The sequence below is a fragment of the Cupressus sempervirens genome, chromosome 6, assembly GCF_028749045.1.
Source record: "Cupressus sempervirens isolate cs-2001-9-10 chromosome 6, ASM2874904v1, whole genome shotgun sequence".
NCBI classification, from domain to species: Eukaryota; Viridiplantae; Streptophyta; class Pinopsida; order Cupressales; family Cupressaceae; genus Cupressus; species Cupressus sempervirens.
In genome coordinates, this window is record NC_143123.1 from 556,648,170 (window position 1) to 556,674,133 (window position 25,964).

General features: G+C 35.6%; 1 protein-coding gene across 3 annotated transcripts in view; it reads right to left on the reverse strand.

The window, feature by feature from the left end:
- Window positions 1–16,370, reverse strand: part of LOC149553468 (uncharacterized) — a 31,855-nt gene extending 15,485 nt beyond the window's left edge. The window contains exons 1-9 of one of the 3 annotated variants that reach the window (XR_016353078.1): window positions 16,196–16,370; window positions 14,215–14,287; window positions 13,863–14,118; window positions 13,062–13,220; window positions 12,734–12,928; window positions 12,499–12,636; window positions 12,150–12,382; window positions 11,684–11,911; window positions 11,555–11,653 (exon numbers count right to left, since the gene is read on the reverse strand). Coding sequence is in view for 2 of the 3 variants with exons in the window: in XM_089788917.1 (XP_089645043.1) it covers window positions 11,737–11,911; window positions 12,150–12,382; window positions 12,499–12,636; window positions 12,734–12,928; window positions 13,062–13,220; window positions 13,863–14,118; window positions 14,215–14,287; window positions 16,196–16,355 (1,389 nt within the window). In the remaining variant the exon portion in view is untranslated. Of the gene's footprint in view, window positions 1–11,554; window positions 11,912–12,149; window positions 12,383–12,498; window positions 12,637–12,733; window positions 12,929–13,061; window positions 13,221–13,862; window positions 14,119–14,214; window positions 14,288–16,195 lie in introns of those variants that run through there. The other 2 variants (XM_089788916.1, XM_089788917.1) reach the window with 2 other exon arrangements.
- Window positions 16,371–25,964: the final 9,594 nt, after the last annotated feature.

The following is a 25,964-nucleotide window of genomic DNA, read 5'->3' on the forward strand; positions in this document are numbered from 1 at the left end:
AACTCTTTATGCATAATAATTGTCGTAGCCAACTCTTAAATCTTCAAAACTGAAACAGTGCATGAGCAAGAAGACATTGACAATGACAATAATCATCACCTTAGTTATCCAGAAAAAAATGTATCAGACAATGACCAGCACCAAGAATGTATAAAGCAATATAGCAAAAATCATCAAATACTCGCAAAACTCGCCATACTTGCAAGTAAATCTGCTAGACCAGTTAGTCGCCAAACAATGTGCCAATGAGTTTTTGTTGAACTTGCCGCAACTTTCCCCTGGAAAAACTCACGAGTAAATGCATAAAATCAAGATTTTGTGTTAAAACTTAAAAACTTGTCTGTATTCATATAATTTATTTTTCCTTTCTTGTGTGCTGCCTCTTGACCCACAAGAGCCACTACCCCATGACCCCACTAGAGGCATTTCTCCCAGAACCACATAAAGAGTATTTCCCCTCAATCTCACTAGAGTCCCCACTCCTAATCCCCATTAGTAATTTGGATTTGTTGAATAAGAAACTTGTTTACGATGACGGAGTGATTAGGAGCTATATACACATCTTTTGAGTGTGCTTACTTAGATATTATCACACAACTTGCCAAAAATCTTTTTAGATGAGGCAATTCTACAGATGAAATGGCTCGGGAAAGTGGCATTCTAATTAAAATCTAATTCCAATTTATATAAGATGGAGATTTCAAATTAGTAATATTGCGATGTCCCCTTCCTAATTTGCTTCAAATTTTCCCTAAAATTGCAGCTGTACCAAATCAGGTTTAGTGTTACGTCTTACAAAATAAATCTCTCTTGAAATAGTGCAATCTTGGATTTAAATCCTGCAATCATAACATAAGAAACATACACAAGTATACTATCTAGGTCATCCCAAAGCCATCCCACACTTAGCCCCAAAGCAAAGCTTTGGCCCTCTTCGCTCCAATGGTAGGCAACATGGACATCCACCCAAGGTCTATACCTAGTGGGGTGCTTGTACCTGCTTTCTCTATCCATGCTTGATCTCCTAACAATTAGTAGCCACCTTTATAGAGTTAGAGAGGAGGTTTTAATGGAGGTTCCTTGATTGACTCCCTAGGCCCAAGAGTGTGGCAAGCAACATGGTCCTTATGAATCCTCTTTATTACACCTTCCTTCTACAATGATGGACGTTTATATATATATATATATACACATGACTAACAAATAATGCATAGACAATGATAATATGGCAAATAAGTATTATTAAATCATTAAATGCTGGAATAACAGTACTAAATTATCTGTCATGTTCGATATGATTATTCCTATGATTGCTTTTGTTCTAGCAATGGAATTGGTACTGCTGCTGAAGAATGCCAATAATCTTTTCTCCCCTTTGATATTGCTGGGTGTACTCTGATTATTGTGAAGACAACTCTTATTGATATTTCCTTTTCTTCCTTCTGTTCAAAGAACTTTTGTCTTTTTTGACACTGTAATATATATGTTAGAACATTGTAAGGTAATTGTAAGAATTGCTTTGATGCAATGTAAGAGCTTGCCTAATGCAATGTGACAAGATCTAGAGCCCAATTAATAGCACAAAATAGAGACAGAGTGATATGATAAGAATAAGATGTATTCTCACAGAGAATGCAATACAAAATGATCAATTAACGATGCACTAATTGAATCCAATTAATGAATCAACTGTTATAATTTACAATATAGAAGTGTCTACGTATACAAGCAAGGCAATAAGAGATTATGATGAACCAAAGATAAGCTATCACACACAGAAGGTGGAATTCCATGTTCAACACAGGTGGATCATCCTCCATTGTGCAATGAAGTATGTGCAACATGTGGAGGATGATAATGTGTTAAAGCACTAAAGGTGGGTCTCACACATAAAGTGGAATGTGATAAAATCTATCACTACCTAATGTGTAATTTCTCCTACACCAAGTGTAAATAAAATTGTGAATTCCTAAGTGGCTCATATGCAAACTACTATATATGCATTATCCTAAGTTAACTTAAGTGAAGTGTAATTAAAAATATTTAATTACCACAACACCCCCTTTAAATGCAACTTGGGGGAACGCACTTAAACACACAACGCAAGATGGGTCTTGACTACTAGACCATGTTAACTATCACTACCTAATGTGTAATTTCTCCTACACAAAGTGTAAATAAAATTGTGAACTCCTAAGTGTCTCATATGCAAACTACTGTGTATGCATTATCCTAAGTAAACTTAAGTGAGGTGTAATTAAAAATAATTAATTACCCCAACACCCCCTTTAAATGCAACTTGAGGGAACACACTTAAACACACAATGCAAGATAGGTCTTGACTACTAGGCCATGTTAGGTACCCATGTACAATGTGCAATGCAATCTCTCATAAAGTAGAGGAAGAAAAAAAGCCTCATGGTGTAAAACTCCCTTACAAAAAGAGAAATGAAAACAAACAAGATACATGACTGGAAGGACTCAAGACCCCACAAGGACTACATGCATCATGTATGTACAATCGAGTAACCCCTCATAGGAAGGAAAGGGGACAACTAACCCCACACCCCCCACCCACAACCCCATAATGAACAATCTCCTAAAAATATGGTAAGTGTTTGATGGAAAAACATAGTCCAATTCCTACAAACAACATTTATCCCTTTGGGAAGAAGATAAACCAAGTATAAATGCGGAATGCTTCCCATTCCATTGTAGATGGGAACTAGGAAGTGGAATCCAAATGTAGCATGATGATGATGTGTCTGAAATCTGCTCATGTTCACCATTTCCTTCGATGATAATGTAATGAACCAATGAAAATTGATTGCAAACAAGAGCCAAAGGCAAAGATGAGGTGAAAACATTGTATCTGAAATGTGAGACTCCACAAATAATGAACCAATATCTAACAAGTAGAAATCCCAAGTTGGAAGAAAAATAGAGCTCTTGCAATGACTCATTGAAATCACCAACAAGAGATGAATATATGATCTCAACTAGAGAATTAAGAGCTTCTCTTAGAGGCTCTAGATCATAAATCCACCTAGATATCTTTCCTTAAGGTAGCATCATAAAGGGAATATTATCTACATCATCAGATGGAATAAGAAAACCTACAACAGGATTATTTGGAGATGGAGGAACGTAAGGATCTCCAAAAAACTCCCAAATAATGGTCCAAATTGTGTGTGGGCACTTTCTATGGCTAAACTTGGTATAAATTTCATAGAAGAGAACTGAGTTGATGTTGTCACGAATCAAAAATCTAATATGATCATTCTGATTTGCCCAAATGCCTTGATTCCACTATAACCTTGGCTTGGGAACAAGGCCATAAAGATGAGACAAGATATTAAGTCATCTACAATATGTGATAATTTCCTTTTGTCCATGATGCACAATTACCCCCAGAAAAAGTTATTACAACAAGATGTGTTACAATGCTCATGATTACATCAATGATGCACTTCTTACATTACAAAATGAGATCAACAAATAGTTACACCCCCACAATGCACTCAATCAAAGCACCCTTTCCCCACCCCCTAAAAGGATGATTTTGGTAATTTATATATAATGTGTTTACAATTGCCACCTATCAAATAAGAGCTAAATGGTCTTCTGAGTTTGATGATTATAATTGCCTTATTGAGGCCAAATCAGACTCAAATCAGTATTGCTAAGGATTGGCCTCAAATCCTAGCATTACAATGATCATAAATGTCCCAAAAAACAAATCTCTACTCACAATGGCTACAAATTGATAGCAGGTCTAAAAAGTAGATTAAAATTATGCACTTTCAAAAAAATGATGCCTGAAAAATGTGTTTGTATGTGCTTGAACGAAGCCTCCGATGTTGCAAAGTCAAGGATCTGATATAGGTACAATCACCAAAAATGGAGATTTAAAAAAAAATCTTTCAATCAAAACTATAAAATAACATCACCACTGAAAAGTTTATGAAATTCAACCCAAAATCACAAAAATTGCAATAAAAAAAGAGCAAGTATGACCAAGTTATGAGCCTCCAAAGTCGAACTAAAAATTTGAATACGCAAATGATTAGGGGGAAAAATAATTGATGACATTGAAAAAACATTGCATTAAAAGAGACAATCAAACCATTGTCATGGAAAAGCGATGAACCTGAATTTGATAGCTAAATGGTTGTTGAGGGGAAAAAAAACCCTTGGATTTGATTTGATAATTGAATGGGTGTCAAAATTAATCAAACGAAAAGGTGCTAGAGATGCCATGTGAGCTTTTTATCGGTTCCTAGTGTTGACTTTGTCACCTGTATTATCGCATGTATAGGATGTTTGGCTGGCATTGATGGGGCGTTGGAGGACGGGCAATAACGAGTGGTAAGCAATGATCTTGGGACTATGGGTTAGTTCAACACGTAGAGAAAGAAGATAGTTTCCCCTATTTTATATACCAACACACAATATTCAAACAAAATATGTAGATTATATTGCATGATGACTCTAATGTATCGTTTATTAGTAGAATGCAGTCTAAAGATTCCATTTAGGATGCTAGCCTTCTTCATTATGAAATGCAAGTATTTATCCCACATTCATGGGATATAGATGAACTCTGCTATGTATATTATGCGAGTCACAGAAAGAATGACTAGTGTTGTGGTTATCGTTGGGGCTAATGTTACAAAACTGATAGAAAAGTGCTCTGTCAGGCATGGATGACATTCACCAAGAATTTTCTCTACCAGGCAGGTTGAGTTCACCAAGAATGCCCTCTATGGTTGGCATTCATCAAGAATGCCATTTGCTAAGCATGGCCAACATTCACCAAGGACGATCTCTATCAAGCATGGCAATGTTCACCAAGAATGCCCTATACCAAGCATGGTGGCATTCACCAAGAATGCCCTCTCCCAAGCATGGCAATGTTCACCATGAACACCCTCTACCAAGCACAGTGACATTCACTAAGAATACCCTCTACCAAGCATGGTGACATTCAATAAGAACACCATCTATCAATCCTTTGGGAGAATTCAAATTTGGCTTTCTAGCCCTCTAATTGAACATCCTTTAGGTCCTAAAAGATCGGTAATCCTTGACAATTCTGTCATCTTGTTTATTGAAATCCCTCATGCAACCTTGGATATCATCTCTATCCAACTGTCTTTTCTCTTTCATATGAATTTGTCTATCTACTACCGATATGTACAGTATGTAAAGATTATAATGATTCTTTCTTTGGTTTCAACTATGAAACACTATTTATTCAGAATGCCCTTTGCCAAGCATGGCTTGGACTAGAACTCCTTAGGGACCTTTGTTTTTTCCAAGTTTTGAACAAATCTTTGTAATAAATTCAATCTTAGGATGCTAGCCTTCTTCATCATGCACTTTATATGAAATGCAAGTATTTATCCCACATTCATGGGATATAGATAAACTCTGCTATGTATATTATGTGAGTCACAAAAAGAATGACTAATGTTGTGGTTGTCGTTGGGGCTAATGTTAGAAAATTGATAGAAAAGTGCTCTGTCAGGCATGGATGACATTCACCAAGAATGTCCTCTACCAAGCAGGTTGAGTTCACCAAGAATGCCCTCTATGGCTGGCATTCATCAAGAATGCCATCTGCTAAGCATGGCCAACATTCACCAAGGATGATCTCTACCAAGCATAGCAATGTTCACCAAGAATGCCCTATACCAAGCATGGTGGCATTCACCAAGAATGCCCTCTCCCCAGCATGGTAATGTTCACCATGAACACCCTCTACCAAGCACAATGACATTCACTAAGAATACCCTCTACCGAGCATGGTGACATTCAATAAGAATGCCATCTATCAATCCTTTGGGAGAATTCAAATTTGGCTTTCTAGCCCTCTAATTGAACACCCTTTAGGTCCTAAAAGATCGGTAATCCTTGACAATTCTATCATCTTGTTTATTGAAATCCCTCATGCAACCTTGGATATCATCTCTATCCAAGTTTCTTTTCTCTTTCATATGAATTTGTCTAACCACTACCGATATGTATAGTATGTAAAGATTATAATGATTCTTTCTTTGGTTTCAACTATGAAACACAATATTCATTCAGAATGCCCTTTGCCAAGCATGGCTTGGACTAGAACTCCTTAGGGACCTTTGTTTTTTCCAAGTTTTGAACAAATCTTTGTAATAGTTGTTATTGAAGAGACATCTCCATAATCATTAACAATTCATAATTGTCCTCTATTATACGTAATCATACTCATGTGAGTCTAAGTTTATATTAATCTTGCCTTTAACCATATAGATTAGTAACGTCTTTACTTTCATTATTGATGCCTTTTATTTCAAATTGTATTCTTTTCATTGTTGATTGTTTTAATTGCTTTGATTATCTTTGTTCACTCTTTCTGTGTTGCAATGAGGATCCCTTTTTTACTATTTATGCACACTCTTCTCCATTTGTACCATATATCTCTTGATTCTGAAGAGTGAATGATCTATATTTTTATTTCCAATTTGATGCCCTTATTTCATCCTTTACCCTACTGGATGGCATGATTGTGCTCTGATCATGCTCTAATACCATTGTGATATCACTACTTCCAATATATCACCACTTCTAATGTTGGAGAAATTTCTTGGTCCTTGACAAATAAAACTTGGCTACTAACGACGATTCTGCGTTCGAATTTGTAGAAGGATGATATCACCCTCGGATTGAATAGGCCCCCTGATAGGTTGTTGGCCATGGGGTCTTTCACTTTGATCAAGTTTTAAAGGCGAAAATTGATTCTCGATCAGAACTAGTGTTTACTGCATACTAGCTTAATATACAAATAAGCCTATCTATTTATCATGTCCAAGCACCTACAAGTGACCTTAATCCTTAATATTGACCTACTCCCACACACCAGAGTAAAGGCCGACTTCCACAATTATGATCAAAACTTTCCTCTAGTCTTGAATACATTCAATTACAGCTTAAGCATGTATGCATTTGTACCCTAATGATCTTCATGTATTCAACAATTTCAACTATTCAAGGAATTGTACTAGAAGAAAATGGTTTGATTTGATGATGACTTGTGCAATTACATATAGGGATGTAATGCATGTATATGGAGACCAACTAGAGTTTTTTTGGACTCTCGACAAGGGAGTATTTTATTCTATCTTTTTTTTGGGAACGATTGTATAAGTTTTTTTTATCATCAACGTTTCAAATCACACTACATGATCCATCAGCCGACCATTAATCAAACTACATGATCCATCATAAGGAGTATTTGGCCGACCCAAAAATAGCGACGACTTTGAGCAAAACTTCCACCATGATAATGCTTATTGCCTTGATGATAATTTGTCAATGAATTCACATATGCAAGTGTCAAGCCGGAGTACTGAAGTCACATGAAGAATGCTTGTTTTGGCATAGTGTTAAAGTTTCCTAGTAGCAAATGATCATCCTCTTCATTACAAGTTAAAATTCCTCAAATAGCATCCCAAAACAACTCTCCTAAGATCTTCCCTTTGAACATTTTCCTTTAATGAGATGTCCCACAACTTCACCAAATTCTATGTAAGTTGGTCTTCTTGTTCCTCGTTAGCTTGCACAGGTTCTTCTATAGGCTATCAAATTACATCACCATGATTAATGCTTACGAGTCATACTTTACCACATTTTGAATCAGCAAGAATGCCAAATGTTTACTCAACAATTCTACTTGAATGGTTACCAAAGAGTAAACGAAATTTAAAAAATACAAAATATAACAACAATTACTCACAACAATGGTCCAAGATAATTTCCTTTTATTATACATTCCTATGTTAGATGTGTAAAAGATGCAAGAACTTCATAATACATGCAATTCCCAACTAAGTATGCAATAAGACATATACAGCAAAACTGATGTTGATTGTGAATGTCAATGATCGATAGCTAACAACAACCAAACTGCCAATGACTATATTACAAAGTAATTTATTTTATTCATGAGGATCAAGGAGCATATCTAAAATACAATCAAGAACTTCTGACTGGTTTATTTTAACCATTTCAAATTCGTACGAAACCCTCCTTGAAAATTCTATAGGAAGGACAATCATCTATAAGATCACATTAGATCTCTACATTTGAATTCAAATGACATGTCAAGTTTTTGAAGAAAAAATTATATGGACATCTTGTCTACATGTATGTAGGTACATAGTGAAGCTTCTAAAATATATTGATTCTGTTTTTATGCAATCTTGAATTTGCCAACAATAGCTAAAAACATTTTATAAGTAATGCTAATTTATAAAGGACGATCAGCATACCATGAATTTTCTCGATTTATGATAAATATTATGTTAGAATTTATGGTTTAGACTTTAGAATTGAAAGAAACAAATTATGAAGAGTCAAATAAGCCATATTATAAGTAGTGTGAAGGATGTTGATCCACTATTAATGCATGTTAATTGACAAATATAGATTTTATTTCTTGGAATCATGTTCTCGCTTACGGGACATTTACCATTTACAACTAATGTTAGAACAACAAGACGTTGTATCAAATGCTTCTGACAATCTGAGTTTGCAGATGAATGATGTCCATCTTGGTTTTGTCAGTCAGACACACATGTCTGAGACTTCCACGATGGATTAATTTTTTATTATATTCTCTAATATCTCCAGCTGAGAATCTTTAAAAGACTATGCATCCACTCCTAATTCTGGGCCCATCTTCAGATGACATTTATTCTGATGTTTTCTCTAACACTTGCATGTTCTCTCTAGTCACCAGTTACGTAGACTAGCATGCCATACCTGACTCCGAGTTTAGAATACTATGACATTGGCCAACAATCTATGTAAACCTAGTCCTTTGAGAGAATATGATGAATGCTGAGATTCAATTTTCTTACAATTGGATGAATGATGTACAAACTAGCCCACACAATCAATCACTCTAAAGTATGTCATCCAATTTGAAATAATTCCAAACACTAATGTAATGCACTTGCACACTTTGTGTTTGTCTATTGCAAATCCAAACAACAATAGGTATATGCCATATGGTTTATATAAGCAAAAGTATCTCTAGTCATATTGCCTATAGACGTAAAAATAGATGCAAACAGCATACAAGATGAGAGATGCAAATGACGAAATATAAAAAAGAAAAGAAAAAGATTGCTTCGTACACAAAAGTTTGATTGGATGTAAACAGAAAGCAAGAGCTGTAATATAAATGAACTCTCAAAGGAAGAAACTCATTATGTGCACGTTGATCTGAAGAAAAAATGCAAAGAGGTATTGTAAAGATGATGATTTCAAAGAAAATTAATATAAATAAGTGATGACGATAATTTCAAAGAAAATTAACATAACTTAAATAATTGATGTTAATCAATTGTAAGGATGAAATGGATGTAAAATCTCCATTGGAGTGAAAAAATAAACAAAGCAATTAAAGAGGCATTGTATTGAAGATGATTTCAAAGAAAACTAACATAAATAACTGATGAAGATAATTTTATAGAAAATTAAAATAACTTAAATTAATTGATGTTAATCAATTGTAAGGATGAAATGGAATGGAGTGTTAAAATTAACAAAGCAGTGTGTGTGTGTGTCTGTGTGTGTGTGTGTGACATAACTTAAATAATTGATGTTAATCAATTGTAAGGATGAAATGGATGTAAAATCTCCAATGGAGTGAAAAAATTAATAAAGCAATTAAAGAGGCATTGTATAGATGATTTCAAAGAAAATTAACATAAATAATTGATGATGATAATTTTATAGAAGATTAACATACCTTAAATAATTGATGTTAATCAATTGTAAGGATGAGATGGATGTAAAATCTCCAATGGAGTGTTAAAATTAACAAAGCAAAATATATAGAGAGAGAGAGAATTGAAGAAGAACTTATATAGAGAGAGAGAGAGAGAATTGAAGAAGAAAGTTCTGAAGAGTTACAAGCTTACAACCAGATCTCTTTCTTGCATGTATATGTATAAATAGTATGCATGCTCTTATTGAGAAGGAAAATTACTCCCAAGGAATCCTTCAGTATGTAATGCGAGAACCCGCACATGTAGGGAAATGAAAGCATTTTCTTAAATCACAAGGATTTGAGAAAATTGCTATTAGTTGTCCTTGTAACTGCATTATTATCAGTTGACAAAATTGCTGGTTCAGCTGCAGGTTGGTTATGGTTGTTTAAATTTTTTTTATCAGCTGGGTATTGACAAAACAATATGATAAAGGTTGTGCTAGAAGTTGTTAATACCTACAGCTGATATAATATTCGATATTTTTGACAGCATTGTACCAATAGCAGTGACTTTAAAGCTGTTTTTGCTAATGATGACTACCCATAATTCAATGAAATGTGTCCTACATTCTAAAAAGCACTAGTATAGGGGCCCCGAATGCACTATGATTAGTCTCACTCTTTTTTGGGCTGTTTTTGACAATTTCTTAAAAAACATGCTGATGTTACATCATATTTGATGATGTGGTCTTGAAACCTTAGTTACAAGTAGAAGATTCACCAAGTAAGCTAGTGTAAAAAAATGAGAGTGAGTTGAAATTTTCCCAAGGTACCCTTAGAACACAGCCAATAGCTGATATGTTAATCTAAAATGTAGAGAAATGTCGAAGAGATACAAACTTGGCTTCAAGAAAAACCAAAGCAGCTTCTAAAATTCAAAGTAGAAGCAATAGTCAGCGGTCATATGTGCAACTACACATGCAAACAATATAAATCATCAAATTACTCTTTCATCAAATTACTCTTTCGGCCCTGAGCAAGAGGGGGCAATTGAGTTTTCGGTGAATGACAAATGAAAGGTAAAAAGTTGTTTTCTTTTGTTTTTGTATAGTTTGAACTTTGTGTTAATTAGTGTATTTGAGTAGGTATTTCTAAGGCAAGTTTAGACTATTTTTTTAACTTTTTCCATTATTTTAATTTTTTAAAATGGAAGTACTTGAAAATGTTTTTTACTGGGCCCAAGTATGACCAGGGTACCATCCTGGACTGTGGGTCATGTGCAACATACCTGAGATGTTTCCAGGCAGGACCAACAGCCCAGAACCTCACCCTGATCGTTAACAGGAATGACCAACGGCCTAGAGCCTTACCCTGATTGTCAACAGGCAGGATCTGTAGGCAGTACATGTGCCGTTTTTACATGGACTACGGTGCATGCAGTACTCACTTATATACAAAGCTGTTATCTAACAGTAGGTGAAATCCCACATAAAAAAGCAAATTGATTTTCAGAAAATACTGCCACCAGTCCATCTGGCATAATCTTACTATAATTTAGGGCATAGCAACGAAGACAATTTAAATTTTCTTCTGATCTAAGGAAATGCATGTGAAAATACCAAAGAAATTGAGATGTAGTGCATGTATAAATTGTTTTTTATGATGACAACAATTTTTTTAACAGTTTTTTTTATGTAGACTTAAAATATTTATAATCACAATAACCAGCCAAGAAATGCTATGTATGGACCCTCAAGTGAGCTCAAGGGAAATTTGTTAAAAAAAAAAAAGCATGGCTGTATTCAATTGGGAATTCAAATTATTATTGTTTGATTATGCCAATGTATCCTGAACTAAGCATCTCAAAAAGTGCATGCTATATTTTTAACAAACAATGTATTGTTTGTATAATCGATCCTTCAACACGTATTGCTCCCTATTTTCTAGAATAAAGAAAAGAATGTGTCAGGGAACTAGTGTCAATTACTTTGACAGTTCTGACTGAAATAGTGTGCTTTGTTGCTGATAAGAGCCTTCACGGTATCTAGCCCCATTGGATCTGCCTCCTCGATAACCTTTAGAACCGTACCACCTCCAGTGAACAAATAATATTTAACATTGTCCAGTGCAGCTTGATACAGGACAGGATGAAGACTGTCAATAATGAAAACAATGTTAGTCTTTCTGATTCTTTGAAAGACAAAATCAAGAAATTCAAATTTAAACATTCAAATACAAACATCGATAATAGCAAAGCAGATAAATAGAAATAGCTTGCAGAAAGCTCATGAACAAACCACAAGCCAGGAAAAGGTCTGCTCGGAGCCTCCCCGAAAAAATGTATGAATTCTACTACATAAATACCCCAGAGAAGGTACTAAGATATCATTACCTTTTAAAGGTCTGAAGTGTGTCACCACCTCCAAAGAACTTTTGTGCTGACCGATTTTTATCAATGACCTCATCCATTTTGCTTGTACCATGCCAGAAATGGGGCATGAGTCCCATCACAGCATTTACAAAAATTGTCTTTGCTGAGTTCATTGCTTGTGCAACCTCATCTGACTCAAATGAAGCAGGATCAACATCAACTACATAATTGTAGGTCTGGCCAGGAGCAAAGTCCTGCGAAATATCACAAAGAGAAGTATTTATGACCATACCATAGTAGAAGCTTAAATAATTAAGTTCCAAACTCTCACACTTCTAGGGATCAGACTAACAAAATTTATATTATTTACCTTAAGACAGATTGTCCTGTATTTCCCTTCAAATCTACCCTCCAATGTATCAGTTTCCACTAGCCACTGGACCTCCACAATCTTTTTCTCTGTTTTATCCTGTTCAACTAGTTCTTTTGCAAGTTCAATGTCGGACTCCTGCAAACAAAGATTGATATGACTTAATACGAACCAGTAAACCTGCAAGTCAAATCTACACTGGCATATCTGATTGCAATTGAAGATAGGGGTATACCTCTACACCAGCAATTTTAACTCCATATTTGGCACATAGATATGTGTTATAAATAAGCCCACCCAAAACTAACTTATCAACTTTCTTGTATATCTGGTTCAACGGACCAATCTTAGTATCATACTTGGCACCAGCAACAATGGCAACAAATGGCCTGATTGGACTCAGAAGTGCTTGCACATGGTAAAGCTCATCCTGTAAACAGTTTGCCAATGATAATCAATATCTTTAGTAGACATCTTCCACTCTAAGGGTTCATAGACAGATCAAACATAACATAGTTATTGAAAGCGTCCAACTCAAACTATCACCAGAAGAAAACACGTACCTGCATACATAAACCTGCATAGGAGGGCAGATATTTAGCAACATGGAATGTTGAACCATGAGCTTGCCATGACCCAAATGCATCATTTACATAGACATCAGCCAGAGCAGAAAGCTGAATGACAAATCTTTGAAGCTTTTCTCCTTTATCTTCTTCTCCCTGATGCATCAAAAACCTCACATGAAATAGATGCCAAACCATAGATCTTTCAAGTCCAAACTAGAGGAAAAATTGTATATCAAAAGACTAAGACATTGAGGAGCCCAATTCTTGCCCGAAACAGGCAATCCTAACAATTCCAGAGCTCATTCCTAAATGATGATTGGTAAAATCGAAATACCTCAGCTCTGTGTAGCCAGAAAGATTAGTGCGGGCCTTGGGTACCATCTAACAATGCAAGGGGTTTCAGCTTCCCATAAATATGGAATGAAAGGTCCCCTGATATGAGGAGAGAACTGGTAAAGGATAAACTATAATCTTATCGAGGAGAACAAGAACCTGAACTGTTTAGCTCTCATTTTTTCAGCCGGTGCCTGTGGGATGGGTTAGAAATTACCCTGCTATTCTAGGGAATTTTTGTTCCACGTGGCATCATGAGAAGGCTCATGAAATTGCTTTTGTTTCAACTTAAAAGAATTTAGCATTATAAATCTAATAACCAGTGTGATTCACACGGTCTATAGCCCAAGATTCAGAAGTTATGATATTTGTTCAACATTTCTGGAGACACCAATTCAACATTTCTGGAGACACCAATTCTTACACCTTAGCCAAAAAGAGGAATCAAGATAAAGAACTAACCGCAAACCACCGAGTGTTGGGCAGGTAGATCCCACCAATCTTTCTAGCCTTGAGGTCATGGATCAGCCAATTGATGGAGGTATCAATGTCCAAAATTCCATCTTTCTCAGTAGCATTGAACTTGGGAACTGCAAACTTGATGCGCAGCTTGCGCTGCAAATATGCAACAATAGCATCCACAGATTCGTCCTGTCGTATCGAGATGGCTTTGGTCTTCTTATCATATGGTCGTCCAATATGGGTCATGATAATGGGCCTGAAAGTGCAGTTTCAGTCAGATAAAATCATTCCAAACAAGATCAAGGCATTTCAGTAAAGCTATATAACACAAAAAGAAAAGAGCCAAACCTACCTTCCTCCACGCTCCACTATGTTGTACATAGTTGGTAGAGTTACATCAATCCTGTACTGATCTAGTATTTTTCCTGCACCAACCATCAAGGAGTACCTTTCAATCAGTCCACTGATAATAAAGGGCCAAAACCATCGTGTTCTTTGAGATACTAAATAATATTGTGAATCACTCAAAATGGAAAAACAATTGAAATTTTATATACTAGAATAGAATTTTTTAATTTATCTATAAAGTTATAAACCAATATGATTTACATCATTTCTGTAGACATTTTTGCTGCTCTTCACATATGTATCTCTCCAATCGTTGAATGGGAAAATTAAAGCCCCCAATACTTCAACTCTTTTTTATAATCTAAAAGATTTGCCACATAGTTCATTACTTGTTTAATGGGCAAATCCGATATACTCAATTGTTTTAAATACTCTTTATAAAAATCAGAACTTCTGGCTTAAGGCACTAGGACCATCAGTAATTATGTTCAAGAGAGAAAACCAGACATCATGAAATAAACTAATCAATTCAAATTTAATTAATTCATCAATTTTTGAGACAAAAATTGAAAAATGTCTCCGAGAATCATCCCAAACATATGCCAAATAAAACTGAAAAAGCAAAATAAACTGTTCTCAGTAACCCTGTCAAACCATGTAATAAGAACACTGTGCCATAATAATAAGCTCGAGGTTGGACAGGGCTTATTGCTTCAAATCCCATTCGTAGGATAAATAACCTGGTTGTCTTTCCTTTCAACAAGCTAGGTGCATTGAGGGTGCAAAGGAAATTAAATATGTTTATAATTAGTAGATGTAATGTTCGACCACCAGTTTCGATGTTATTCCCTCAATGAACATAAATGAATGGGATACAACTGTGATTTAACTGAAACAAACAATTCTAGCTGCCCCAAAACTGAGACTTAGCTTCGGAGCTTTGGATTATAAGATTGATCCAAAAAGTAGAAATCATTATATTGCTCAGAGAACCAACCAGATATAGAAAATTTAAAAGAGATGCATAATCCCTCGTTACAAAAACCTCAAACATGCGATGTGATCAAACTAACATGCATAAAGATGATGGTATGGGGCCTTAGGAAAACGCTCACCTAAAGAGTTTATGAAGGTCAGGAGGACTGCATGACTAATGGAACATATATTCATTTTAGAATTCTAGAATATAAATATTTTGTACTCATCTGATTATATTAGTAGTGAGCTGACTACAGTTAATTGATGTATGCTACGATTATTAAGTGTTCGGAATATGATGTCAAACATTGCAACTGAAACGTCTCAAAATACTTGTCTGGAAGCAACTGTTCCATATCCTCTTTGTTTCCAATATTTGAATGTAAGGGATATGAGACGTGCGTAAGCAAACAGGAATATCATCGTGTGCGCGCTTAATCTAAATCATTGATCCGACTAAAATCAAAATGTAGAGAATTACGAAACATGACACTATTGTTGCACAATAAATCAATCTTCTCTAAAGCCTGGAAATATATTTTTTACAGTAAATTTTGAGCTACTCGCCTGTATTGACCTAACTAGCAATGTAAAATTCAAAGCCTCCGAAAGCAAATAAAAGAAAATGTACTATTATTGCGCCTGATTGTATAATAGATTGAAATTACAGAACAGAACAGAAAAATCGCGCAAACAGATATTTGAGAACTTGGTGATGGAAAAAGGGATTGAAAACACAAATAATAATTACAAAAACTCCAAAAGCAAGATAGAGAAATGAGCAATGCACTTGGGGGTTGATTAGGCCAATTGATCCAACCACCAATAAAACGTTAGTAAAATAAACATTTCAAAGAAAAGAAAATATACATAAAACGGTTCCTGCTGAATGTTCTTCACAATTAATCACAGAAAACTCGTCCTCCTCGATATATTTCAAACGATCAAAAGCACAAACAATGTTAATTCCAGGTAAATGTTGCATTACATTACTGAGTATTTCTTACCTTTTTTGACGACATTGTGATCAACTCTAAGGAGAACGATCTTGTCTCTAAGATCGGCCTCCTGCAAGAGAGGCAACCGCTCATCCGTCTTCACCTGATCCATCCCATCATCCACACTGTAACCAACACGCATGCCGTTGTCTGGACTGTATTTTGCCATCGTTAAACCCTTGACGATTCTCAGCTTCCCAGGGAGGACATTTATATATCAATGGTTTCCTTGTTCCACACGCTTTATATTTCCCTTGGATTTAAGTCGTGGATCTCATTCAGCTCCTGGTCTTCTAAAACCACGTTCTGGAAGATTAAATTAGTCAATGGACTTCCGGCCGTTTCGAAGAACATAGCAGAGCACTTTGTATCTCGGTGTCAACTTTGCTTTCTAGAATGCTTGCTGGGGACACGTGTCCTTGGAGTCTGCCCGTTTATGGAAAACGACAAACAGGGGCGCCGCCGTTGTTGGGCGGTTTTTGTTTCCCAGCTGTAAAGATTTATGCCACGTGTAGACCACGTGGTTAGGGAATTTCGATGGTAGTGCCGAGTCACTGTACAAAGGTGAAATTTTTGTTTTTTTATTAGTTCTTGCTTATATACTATTGCCTATGTTGGATTGCATCCGTTGGGTGCAATTAAAACTTTATAAACAAACCAATCACATGAAAGAATTTTTCAGCTGACATGTATTTACTATAGTTCATATATTTATCTATGATTTTAAAATATGAAAAAAGTTAATTATCTTTATTGCGATTGATTAGGAGTAAAAATAGTAAGGAGTAAAATTAATTTTCATTACAGATAAATATAGATTTTTAAACACTTTGCAAATAGATAAGTATACTATTGCATTTATTGGGTGCAATTAAAACTTTATAAACAACCAATCACATGAAAGAATTTTTTCAGTTGACATGTATTTACTATAGTTCATACATTTATCTATGATTTTAAAATAAGAAAAAAGTTAATTATCTTTATTACGATTGGTTGGGAGTAAAAATAGTAAGGAGTAAAATTAATTTTAAAATAGTTTATTACTATAGTTCATACATTTATCTATGATTTTAAAATAAGAAAAAAGTTAATTATCTTTATTACGATTGGTTGGGAGTAAAAATAGTAAGGAGTAAAATTAATTTTCATTACATATAAATATAAATATAGAGTTTTCAAACACTTTGCAAATACATTCATTTATAAGAATCTATCAATGCATTAATTACATCATTAATTACATCTTGACAAATGGATTAACTTTTTTTTAAACAATCATTTTTATCTTCCACCTCACAAATGAATGTCTAATCAAAAATAAATTATCATTATCTATTTTTCTTCCCAAATTCAAATATACATATTTTAATCAAATATAAAATTAAATATTATATTTTGTATTTAAATTTCTAATTTTTTAAAAAATTGATTTTTTAATAAAAATAGTTAAATTATTACTATTATTTTACTTTTATAAAAATAAATTAAACAATATTATTTTTAAATTATATTTTATAATACTGTATAATATAAGTTTTACAATTTAAAATTTATATCATTTATTAGTATTGTTATTATTATTTTTTATTTAAACAATTTATCATATATTTAAATACATTTAAAACTTAAATATATTTTTTAATATTAAATTAATAATTATATTTTAAATCAAAAAAGCATACTAAAGGAAATAACCACAAAAAAAAAATCAATTTTAAAAGATATATTTCACAAAAAAGAAATAATTCAATTCTAAAAGATATATAAATTATTATTAAGTTTTTATAAACTATGTATTAAAATTCAATAGTTATATTCTATTTTTATTTACTACATCGTATTTATTCATTAACATCGAATTTATATATATTACCTCTATTTATTATTTACAAATGTATATATTAAATTATATAGATATTTTTTCATAATTAAAAATTACTTTATTTTATGGAAAAAATAGAAATATAAAACATTAAATAGTAAACCTTCTTTAATTGTGTAAAATTAAACAATTATTAGTTTTACTAATTAATTTTTTTTATATTTCAATACATTTCATTTTTTTTCAAATGTGAGTTTTCATATAAAAATTAAATTCTTAGTTTCATTAATTAAAATATAATATATTTTGATTTTTTATTATAACCATGATTTTATTTTGACTATTTGTTTTATTAAGAAAAATAATTGTATTTAATTCTCTCACACACACACACAACTTATGTTGGTATCACTCTATCTAACTGTTTTATCTCTTCTTCTTCTTCCTCCTCTATATTATCTATCATTTTTTCCTCTGCATACATGTTTATGTTGTTATTGCTCTATACAACTATTTGTCTCTATCTATATCTATATCCTAGTTTTTGTCCAGTGCTAATGATAGGTGCAAATTTGTCTAAAGCATATATATTGATCGTAGTATGATATTAAGTACTTAGTGCCATATTAGGGACTTTGGCCTCTTATTCTTGGGCTTAAATGCCCAAAGATATAATAATATAAGACGGGAACTTAACAACAAAATATGACCCATCCTATCAGATCACAAGTGTATTTCTAAGCAAAAATTAATGCATTCACAGTGCTAATTTAGAATTATTTAACCTTGTTCTCACTCATCTACACCTTTACAACCATAATGCATTAGGCATGAACTATGATGTATTGCAGGAAAATCTAAATATGGCATTCTGCATTCATTAATTTGACATTTGTTTGCAAATATAAAATTGGAATTAGAATTCGTCTATCTTAATTTGACCCCAAAGGTTGTTGGGTCCATGACTTTGTCGTTTTATTTTATTTTGTCACTCAAATGCATTTTTAAACTATTTTCTTTGTTCATCATAAGATATAAGCTAGGTCAACATTATTTAATGTTTAATATGTGTTGTTTTTTAAATGACAAAAAAGATTAATATCATATTTGATATTTTTTTTAAACTTTCATAATATTATCTTTACAAATAAATATTGTGTTTAGTCTTATAATTAAAACTATGTTGAAAGATCATTTAAATATCATATTAATGCTCTTGACTTACTTGTATTTTTTATTTTCTTTAATATATTTAAAAATAAAATGATTTTAGTTTTGATCTTATAGTCATTAAAATAATTTGATTTAATTAATAAATTTATAATATACAATATAATATGTCCTTTGAATTGGGAGCTCTGTGATGCATTTTCGCTCCTTGCGAGGCTAGGGCCTGCGTGCCCTTGCATGTTGGTCTCTGGCGCCTGGTTTTGGGTCGTGTTCGCTCTCTTTGCTTTGGGATTGCATGTGGGGACGAGGGTTTGAGTAGGAGGAGGGAGGAAGCTGCGCTTTGACTATTGGATGATTGTGTGGAGGTGTAGCCAGCCAGGTGTTGATGTTCTGCGGGTGTTTTCCTTCTACAGTGGTGGGGGAGGCACAACAGTGAATGGCTAGGTCTGATTTTTGACTTGGCTTGGTGCTATTGTCTTTAAATCTGGGCATGGGGCAATCGGATGCCCCTAAGGCTCAGATTTTGTCTGAAGATTTGGAAATGACTGATACCTCTTGTCAAATGTGAGGGGAGGCTAAAGGTCAAATGGAAATATACCTTCTGGCGAGAATGTGACATCTTCAAAAGGTTCTATCCGAATTAAGAAGACGAATGGGTGTTTGGAAAGATCTGATGATCGACCAGTGTTGATTATTCAACTAGAGCAAATCTTAGAAGATGTGGAATATTGGGGTAAGCATGCACTCATATGCAAGTTTTTGGGTCTCCGACTCCCTCTCCATGTGTTGGAATTGTGGGCACACCGTATGTGGAATCCGAAAGGGGATATGGAAATTCTTCTGGCAGCTAACAACTATTTTATGGTTATTTTTTCATGCATGTCGGACAGGAACAAAGTATTCGAAGGAGGCCCATACTTTTTTAACCAAGTTGGGTTGTTTATCAAGCCCTGGCACACTGGATTCAACTTCGCTGAAGAAATCCCATCTCGAGTCCTTGTGTGGATCCGGCTGCCACGTTTGCCACTGGAATTTTGAAGAGAGGATATTCTTCATTCGATTGCTCTTCTACCTGGGAAACCAATTGGATCGGCCTCCCAAACCCAAGATCGAAAGGTAATTTCATATGCACGAATCTATGTGGAGGTTGATCTTGTTAATCCATTGCCTGATTCTATGGAAATTTGCTTAGGTCCTTCCTCATGGACTCAGCAGTTAGACTATGAAACACTACCCTTCAGATGCAGGATTTGCCGTGAGTATGGGCACTTGCAACGCAAATGCCCTCAAAATAAATTTTCTCAATCATCAACAACCACTTTGCCGAACCCTAAGGATGACAAGGGTAAAGCCCCTATGGCAGCCGGTCCCTCTACAGATAAGGAGGGTTTTATCCCAGTGAAGCCATGTAATAAAGGTAAGGGGCAAAAGAGAATGTGGACAAATAGACAAAATGATGATACCTTCAACAGGTTTAATGTGTTGGAGAACTTGATACAGGAGGAAGGTATACCTATTGAGATATCCCCGGGTGAGGGTTCTCTTTTGGAACCCCAGCTAGAGGAAGTTGGAAATCTAGTCCAGATTCCTAAAGAAGTACAAGGCCAGCCAATTGGTCCAGATGAATTGGTTCAGGAGTTATGTTATGACATTCCTGGTGAGTCACATCCCCGTGACGGTCCAAATATCATAGCCTCCACCCATCCTGGCAAGAAAGGAGTGACCGACAACACAAAAGGCTCTAAAGCTGCATCCACATTGGGCTTATAGCAAAAGCCCTTTAAAAAGGGGATTTCAGAGAAGTCTGCTAAGAGTGGAAGGAAGACAGATCAGGAGAAAGTTAAGATGATAGGTGAGACTTTAGTTGAGGTGGGGTTTGTGAAGCCCATTAACTCCCATTTCTCGCAATCTTCTAAATGATTGTTATCTCTTGGAATGTTAGGGGGTTGAACAGCATCCCTAGACAAAAGGTTGTTCGTAGATTGATAGATTCTCACTCTCCAAATATTAATTTCATTCAAGAAACTAAACTCTCAGTTGATGAATTGAATAGTTGCAGGCCGAAGTTATGGCCCTATGGTAGCTGGCATGCAGTAGGTGCTCAAGGAAACTTAGGTGGTCTTGCTTGTCTCTGGAATCCCAAGAAGGTGACTCCCTTGTGGTGGATTGCGAGTAGGTCTTCCATCTCTTTTATGGCTTCTCACTTTGAGACAGGTGAAAGGTGCTTGTTCTCCAATATTTATGCTCCTAGTGATTTGGTAGGCAAATCTTTTTTGTGGTCACATATTATATTTGTTCGATCTTTAGATCCTTTCCTTCCTTGGATTGTTGCCGGAGATTTTAATGTTGTTACTAGTCTTGAGGAAAAGAGAGGCGGGTCTTCTCGATTGGGTCCTTCTTCTAGTATGCTTAGAGATAATATTAGCTCTTTGAATCTTATTGATGTTAAGCCTGGTTATGGCATATTCACCTGGAATAATAGAAGGAGTGGGATGGAGGCTATCTCAAAAAGGCTTGATAGGTTCCTGGTATCTTGTTTTGGATGAATATTAGATGGTCTACCAATTCAGATATTCTTGACTGGAGAGGCTCTGACCACTGGCCTATCAGGTTCTTTGTCACTCCTTTTAAGACTGCTAAGAATCCCTCCTTCAAGTTTCAGCTGATGTGGTTGAGAGATCCTTCCCTTCATAATCTTATGATAGCCTGGTGGCATGAGGGCAGGCCTCCTCATGGTACTTCCATGTTCACCTTTGAGAAGTGCCTTCAACATGTGAAATTCAGGCTGCAACAGTGGAATAATCAATGCTTTGGAAACCTTCAAGAGCATTTAAAAGATGCCCAGGCCAGGCTAGATGGTATCACTCATTAGATCAGGGACCATGGGATGACTCCAGATTTAGTATCTGAAGAATCCTCAACTTTAAAAGAGGTTGAAGAATGGGAGCTTTGAGAGGAAATATTTTGGAAGCAAAAATCCCGGGTGGATTGGCTGCAGGAGGGAGATAGAAACACTGCTTTCTTCCACAACACTGTTAAAGCTCGCAGGTTTGGAAACTCCATTACTTCTCTTGTTTCTTCTTTCGGAGATCATCTCTTTTCCAAGGAGGCAATTTCTTTAGAAGCCACTAATTACTTCTCTCAACTCTTCTCAAAGGAGGAACTTGTTTCCTTGGTTGAGAGAAGGACTATTTTAGAATGTATTCCCCATCTTGTGTCTGGCAGTATGAACAGAGGTCTGTTTAAACCTGTTACGCTTGAAGAGCTAGAAAAGGTGGTATTTACTATGAAGAAAAGTAAAGCCCCGGTCCCAGATGGATTTCCCAGTGAATTTTTTCAAGAGTTTTGGGAAATTATTAAATTTGATCTTCTAGATGTTGTTCAGGAATCATATCAAAATAAACAAATGCTCAAGTCTTTGAATGCTACTTTCCCGACTCTCATCCCCAAGATTGATGGGGCTAATAGGTTGGATCAATTCAGACCTATTGCTTTATGTAATGTCACATACAAAATTATCACTAAATTAATTGCTGAAAGGCTTAGGCCTTTCCTGGCCTCTTTGATATCCGAGGAGCAGGGAGGCTATGTTAGTGGTAGACAGATTCTGGATGGAGTGGTTATTGCTTCAGAGGCTATTCATTCTATGGCTACATCCAAGGAAAAAGCTATGTTTATTAAGTTGGATTTAGCTAAAGCTTACGACCGAGTTAGTTGGGAGTTCCTGAAACAGGTGCTTCTTGCTTTTGGATTTGACAGGGAATGGGTGGATTGTGTTCTCGGCTGCGTGACTTCCACATCCTTTTTTGTTCTTATTAATGGAGAACCGACTGATCTATTCTCTGCTTCTCGAGGGCTTCGACAGGGAGATCCTATCTCTCCATATCTATTTATCATTATGGCGGAGGCTTTGGGCATATTTATAAAATCTCAAGCTGAGCAGGGACTTGTCCAGGGGTGGAAGTGCCACAATAATATTCCAGCATATATGCACCTCTAGTTTGTGGATGATACTGGATTGATGGGTTTGGCTACCATTAATGAAGCAAGGAACTTCAGAACGATTTTGGATACTTATTTGAAAGCCTCTAGACATCAAATTAACGAAGGTAAATCATCTATTTATTTTTTTAATACTCCTCAGGCGATTCAGGTCAGGATTGCTAGAATTCTCAAGTTTTAGGTTGGATCCCTTCCATTGATTTATCTAGGAGTTCCTCTAACCCTTAGGGCTCAACTGAAAGAGTATTGGCAAGGTCTGTTAGACAAATTTCGTAGCAAGGTGAGTCACTAGACTCATAGATGGCTCTCTTCTGCTGGTAGGGTCATCCTTCTCAAGATTGTGATTCAGGCTCTTCCTATTTATAGGTGTCTAGTGCAAACTCCTCCCATTGGAGTTATGAAAGACTTTGATGCTCTGTCATGAGAATTCCTTTGGATAGGAAATCTCCTCTCTTCTAAATGGTGCTTGGTCAAATGGGACACTATTTGCCTGCCTAAATTTGCTGGAGGATTAGGCATTAAATGTATGGCTCTTGGCATCAAGGCTTTGCCAGCAAAGTTATATTGGTGGTGGTGCAACAATCAAGATCGAGATTGGGCTAAGATTTTGGCTCATAAGTACTTCCGAGGAGCAGAACTTCAGGATATTCCTAGACTGGAGCTGGATGGTAAGGGATCCTTTATTTGGGACACTCTTAAAAGAGGAGCTCCTCTCATCAAAGACGGCCTCTTCTGGATATGTAATAAAGGATCATGTGTGCTTTTCTGGCTAGACTCCTGGGATGACTATCCTCCCATTCTCTCCAACTATCCACACCTTCAACCTCTATATCAGATTTTTTTAGCTACAGGATGGACCAAAGTAGTTCACTTCAAAACTTTGAGGAGGTGTGGCTCGATGGTTGTGGCTAATTGGAAGGATCCTCAGGATTGGCCCCCGGAGGGCTCTTCAAAAATTCGGGCGAAACTGGCCAATCTTCTCTCAATTAGGTTGTGCAGCTCTTCTATGGACAAAGACATCCTGGCTTGGGGTCCCAGCCCTAAAGGTACTTTCAGTGTGGCCCAAGGATATGCTCGACTGGATAGTCAATGCAATGAATTTCAGGAAATTTCCTGGTGGAGGAAAGTTTGGAATAGGTTCTCATGGCCTAAATGTAATTTTTTCCTATGGCTAGTTGCTCAAAAAAAATGTCTTACTTGGGATAACCTCCAGAAAAGAGGGTTTCAAGGTCCTTCTTTCTGTCCCCTCTGTAGGTTGCACGGAGAGGATGTTTCTCATTTATTCTTCTTATGCCCTCTCTCTAGAGAAATTTGGCATAAGTGGTGGGAGGCATGGTGTCATGGATGCATTCATGCTAAATCTCTTATTGAGTTTTGGGATAGCCTTGGTAGACCCCCTGCGAGAACTTCATTCCTCCAGGTGGCCTGGGATGTTGGACCTTCTTTCATTCTTTGGAATCTTTGGCTGGAGCGTAATCGCCGGATCTTCTGTAACTCCAGCTTGGGAGTCACTAAACTATGGCAGTTGATCTTAAGCAGGCTTCAGGAGACCATCTATGCTAAATGTGATATGACGGAGCCAGTGGATCTTGTTGATTCCAGGATAGTTAGGAATTTGGGATTGGTGGACAAAGGTTTGGGAAGTAGAAGCAGTAAGAAACCTCAGCCGCTAAAAAGAAAAGTGTGTAGGATGGGTAGATGGAGACCTCCACCAGATAATGTCCTAAAGATTAACACTAATGGCTCCTCCCGAGGTAATCCTGGACAAGCGGGTGTAGGAGGAATTGGGAGAGATGTGGATGGAAAGGTTGCTTTCATTTTCTCTGTTCATAAAGGAGTTCATTCCAATAACGTGATGGAAGCCTTGACCATTAAGATGGCTTTGGTGTGGGCTTATTCTCTTGGATGGAGGAGAATTGTGTGCGAATCAGACTCTCAGATTGTTGTGGACATGATTAGTAACCAAAGAATAGATGACTGTAACTGGCATATTGCCTCTCTTGTTAGAGATATTATTCACTTGAGTAGCTTTGTGGATGAGATCTCCTTTTGTCATATTCCCAGGGAATGGAATGGAGTTGCTGATGTCTTGGCTAAATGGGCTTCGGAGAAGGGAGCAGGTTGGGATATTTCCGATAGAGATGATCTTCCTGCTGATTATGTGGGGATTTTCAAGCTTTTAGTGGAGAAGGATAGATCTTAATGGCTTTTGAGTGTGGTTTGGTAGATTGGGCCTGAGGCCTTTGTAATTGGTCTTTTCTGAATAAATTTTTACCCCTTTTTCAAAAAAAAAAAAAAAAATGTCCTTTGAATTTCGATGAGTGTTAAAGGTTGTGTATATCTTTCACTTATAAAGTCGATTTAAAAAATAAAATAAAGGCCAATTAAAATAATTTGACTTTTAAAAAATTAATTCAAAAACTATTTTTATAAATTAAAAATCTTGTGTATTTAAAATATTACCAAACTAAAAAAAAAATTATTAAGATTTTAAAACAAAACTTATTCCAATTCTTATTTCAATTGTTGCAATCAAACATAGAATATGCATCTTTCAACTCCTCTTCTAAATCAACCAAATAGGTCCAAATGATATTCCAGAGCTTATTTTAAGAATGCACGAATACCAAAAGACACCTTAATCAAGCATAGATGAATGTTGCATTCAACAGTTCTTAGAGCAAAACAAAAGTTAGTTCATTCATTAATTTTTTTAGGACATGAATTAATTATTATTTGAAAAAAAAAATTTACATTCTTGTACTATGGAGATTTATTCGT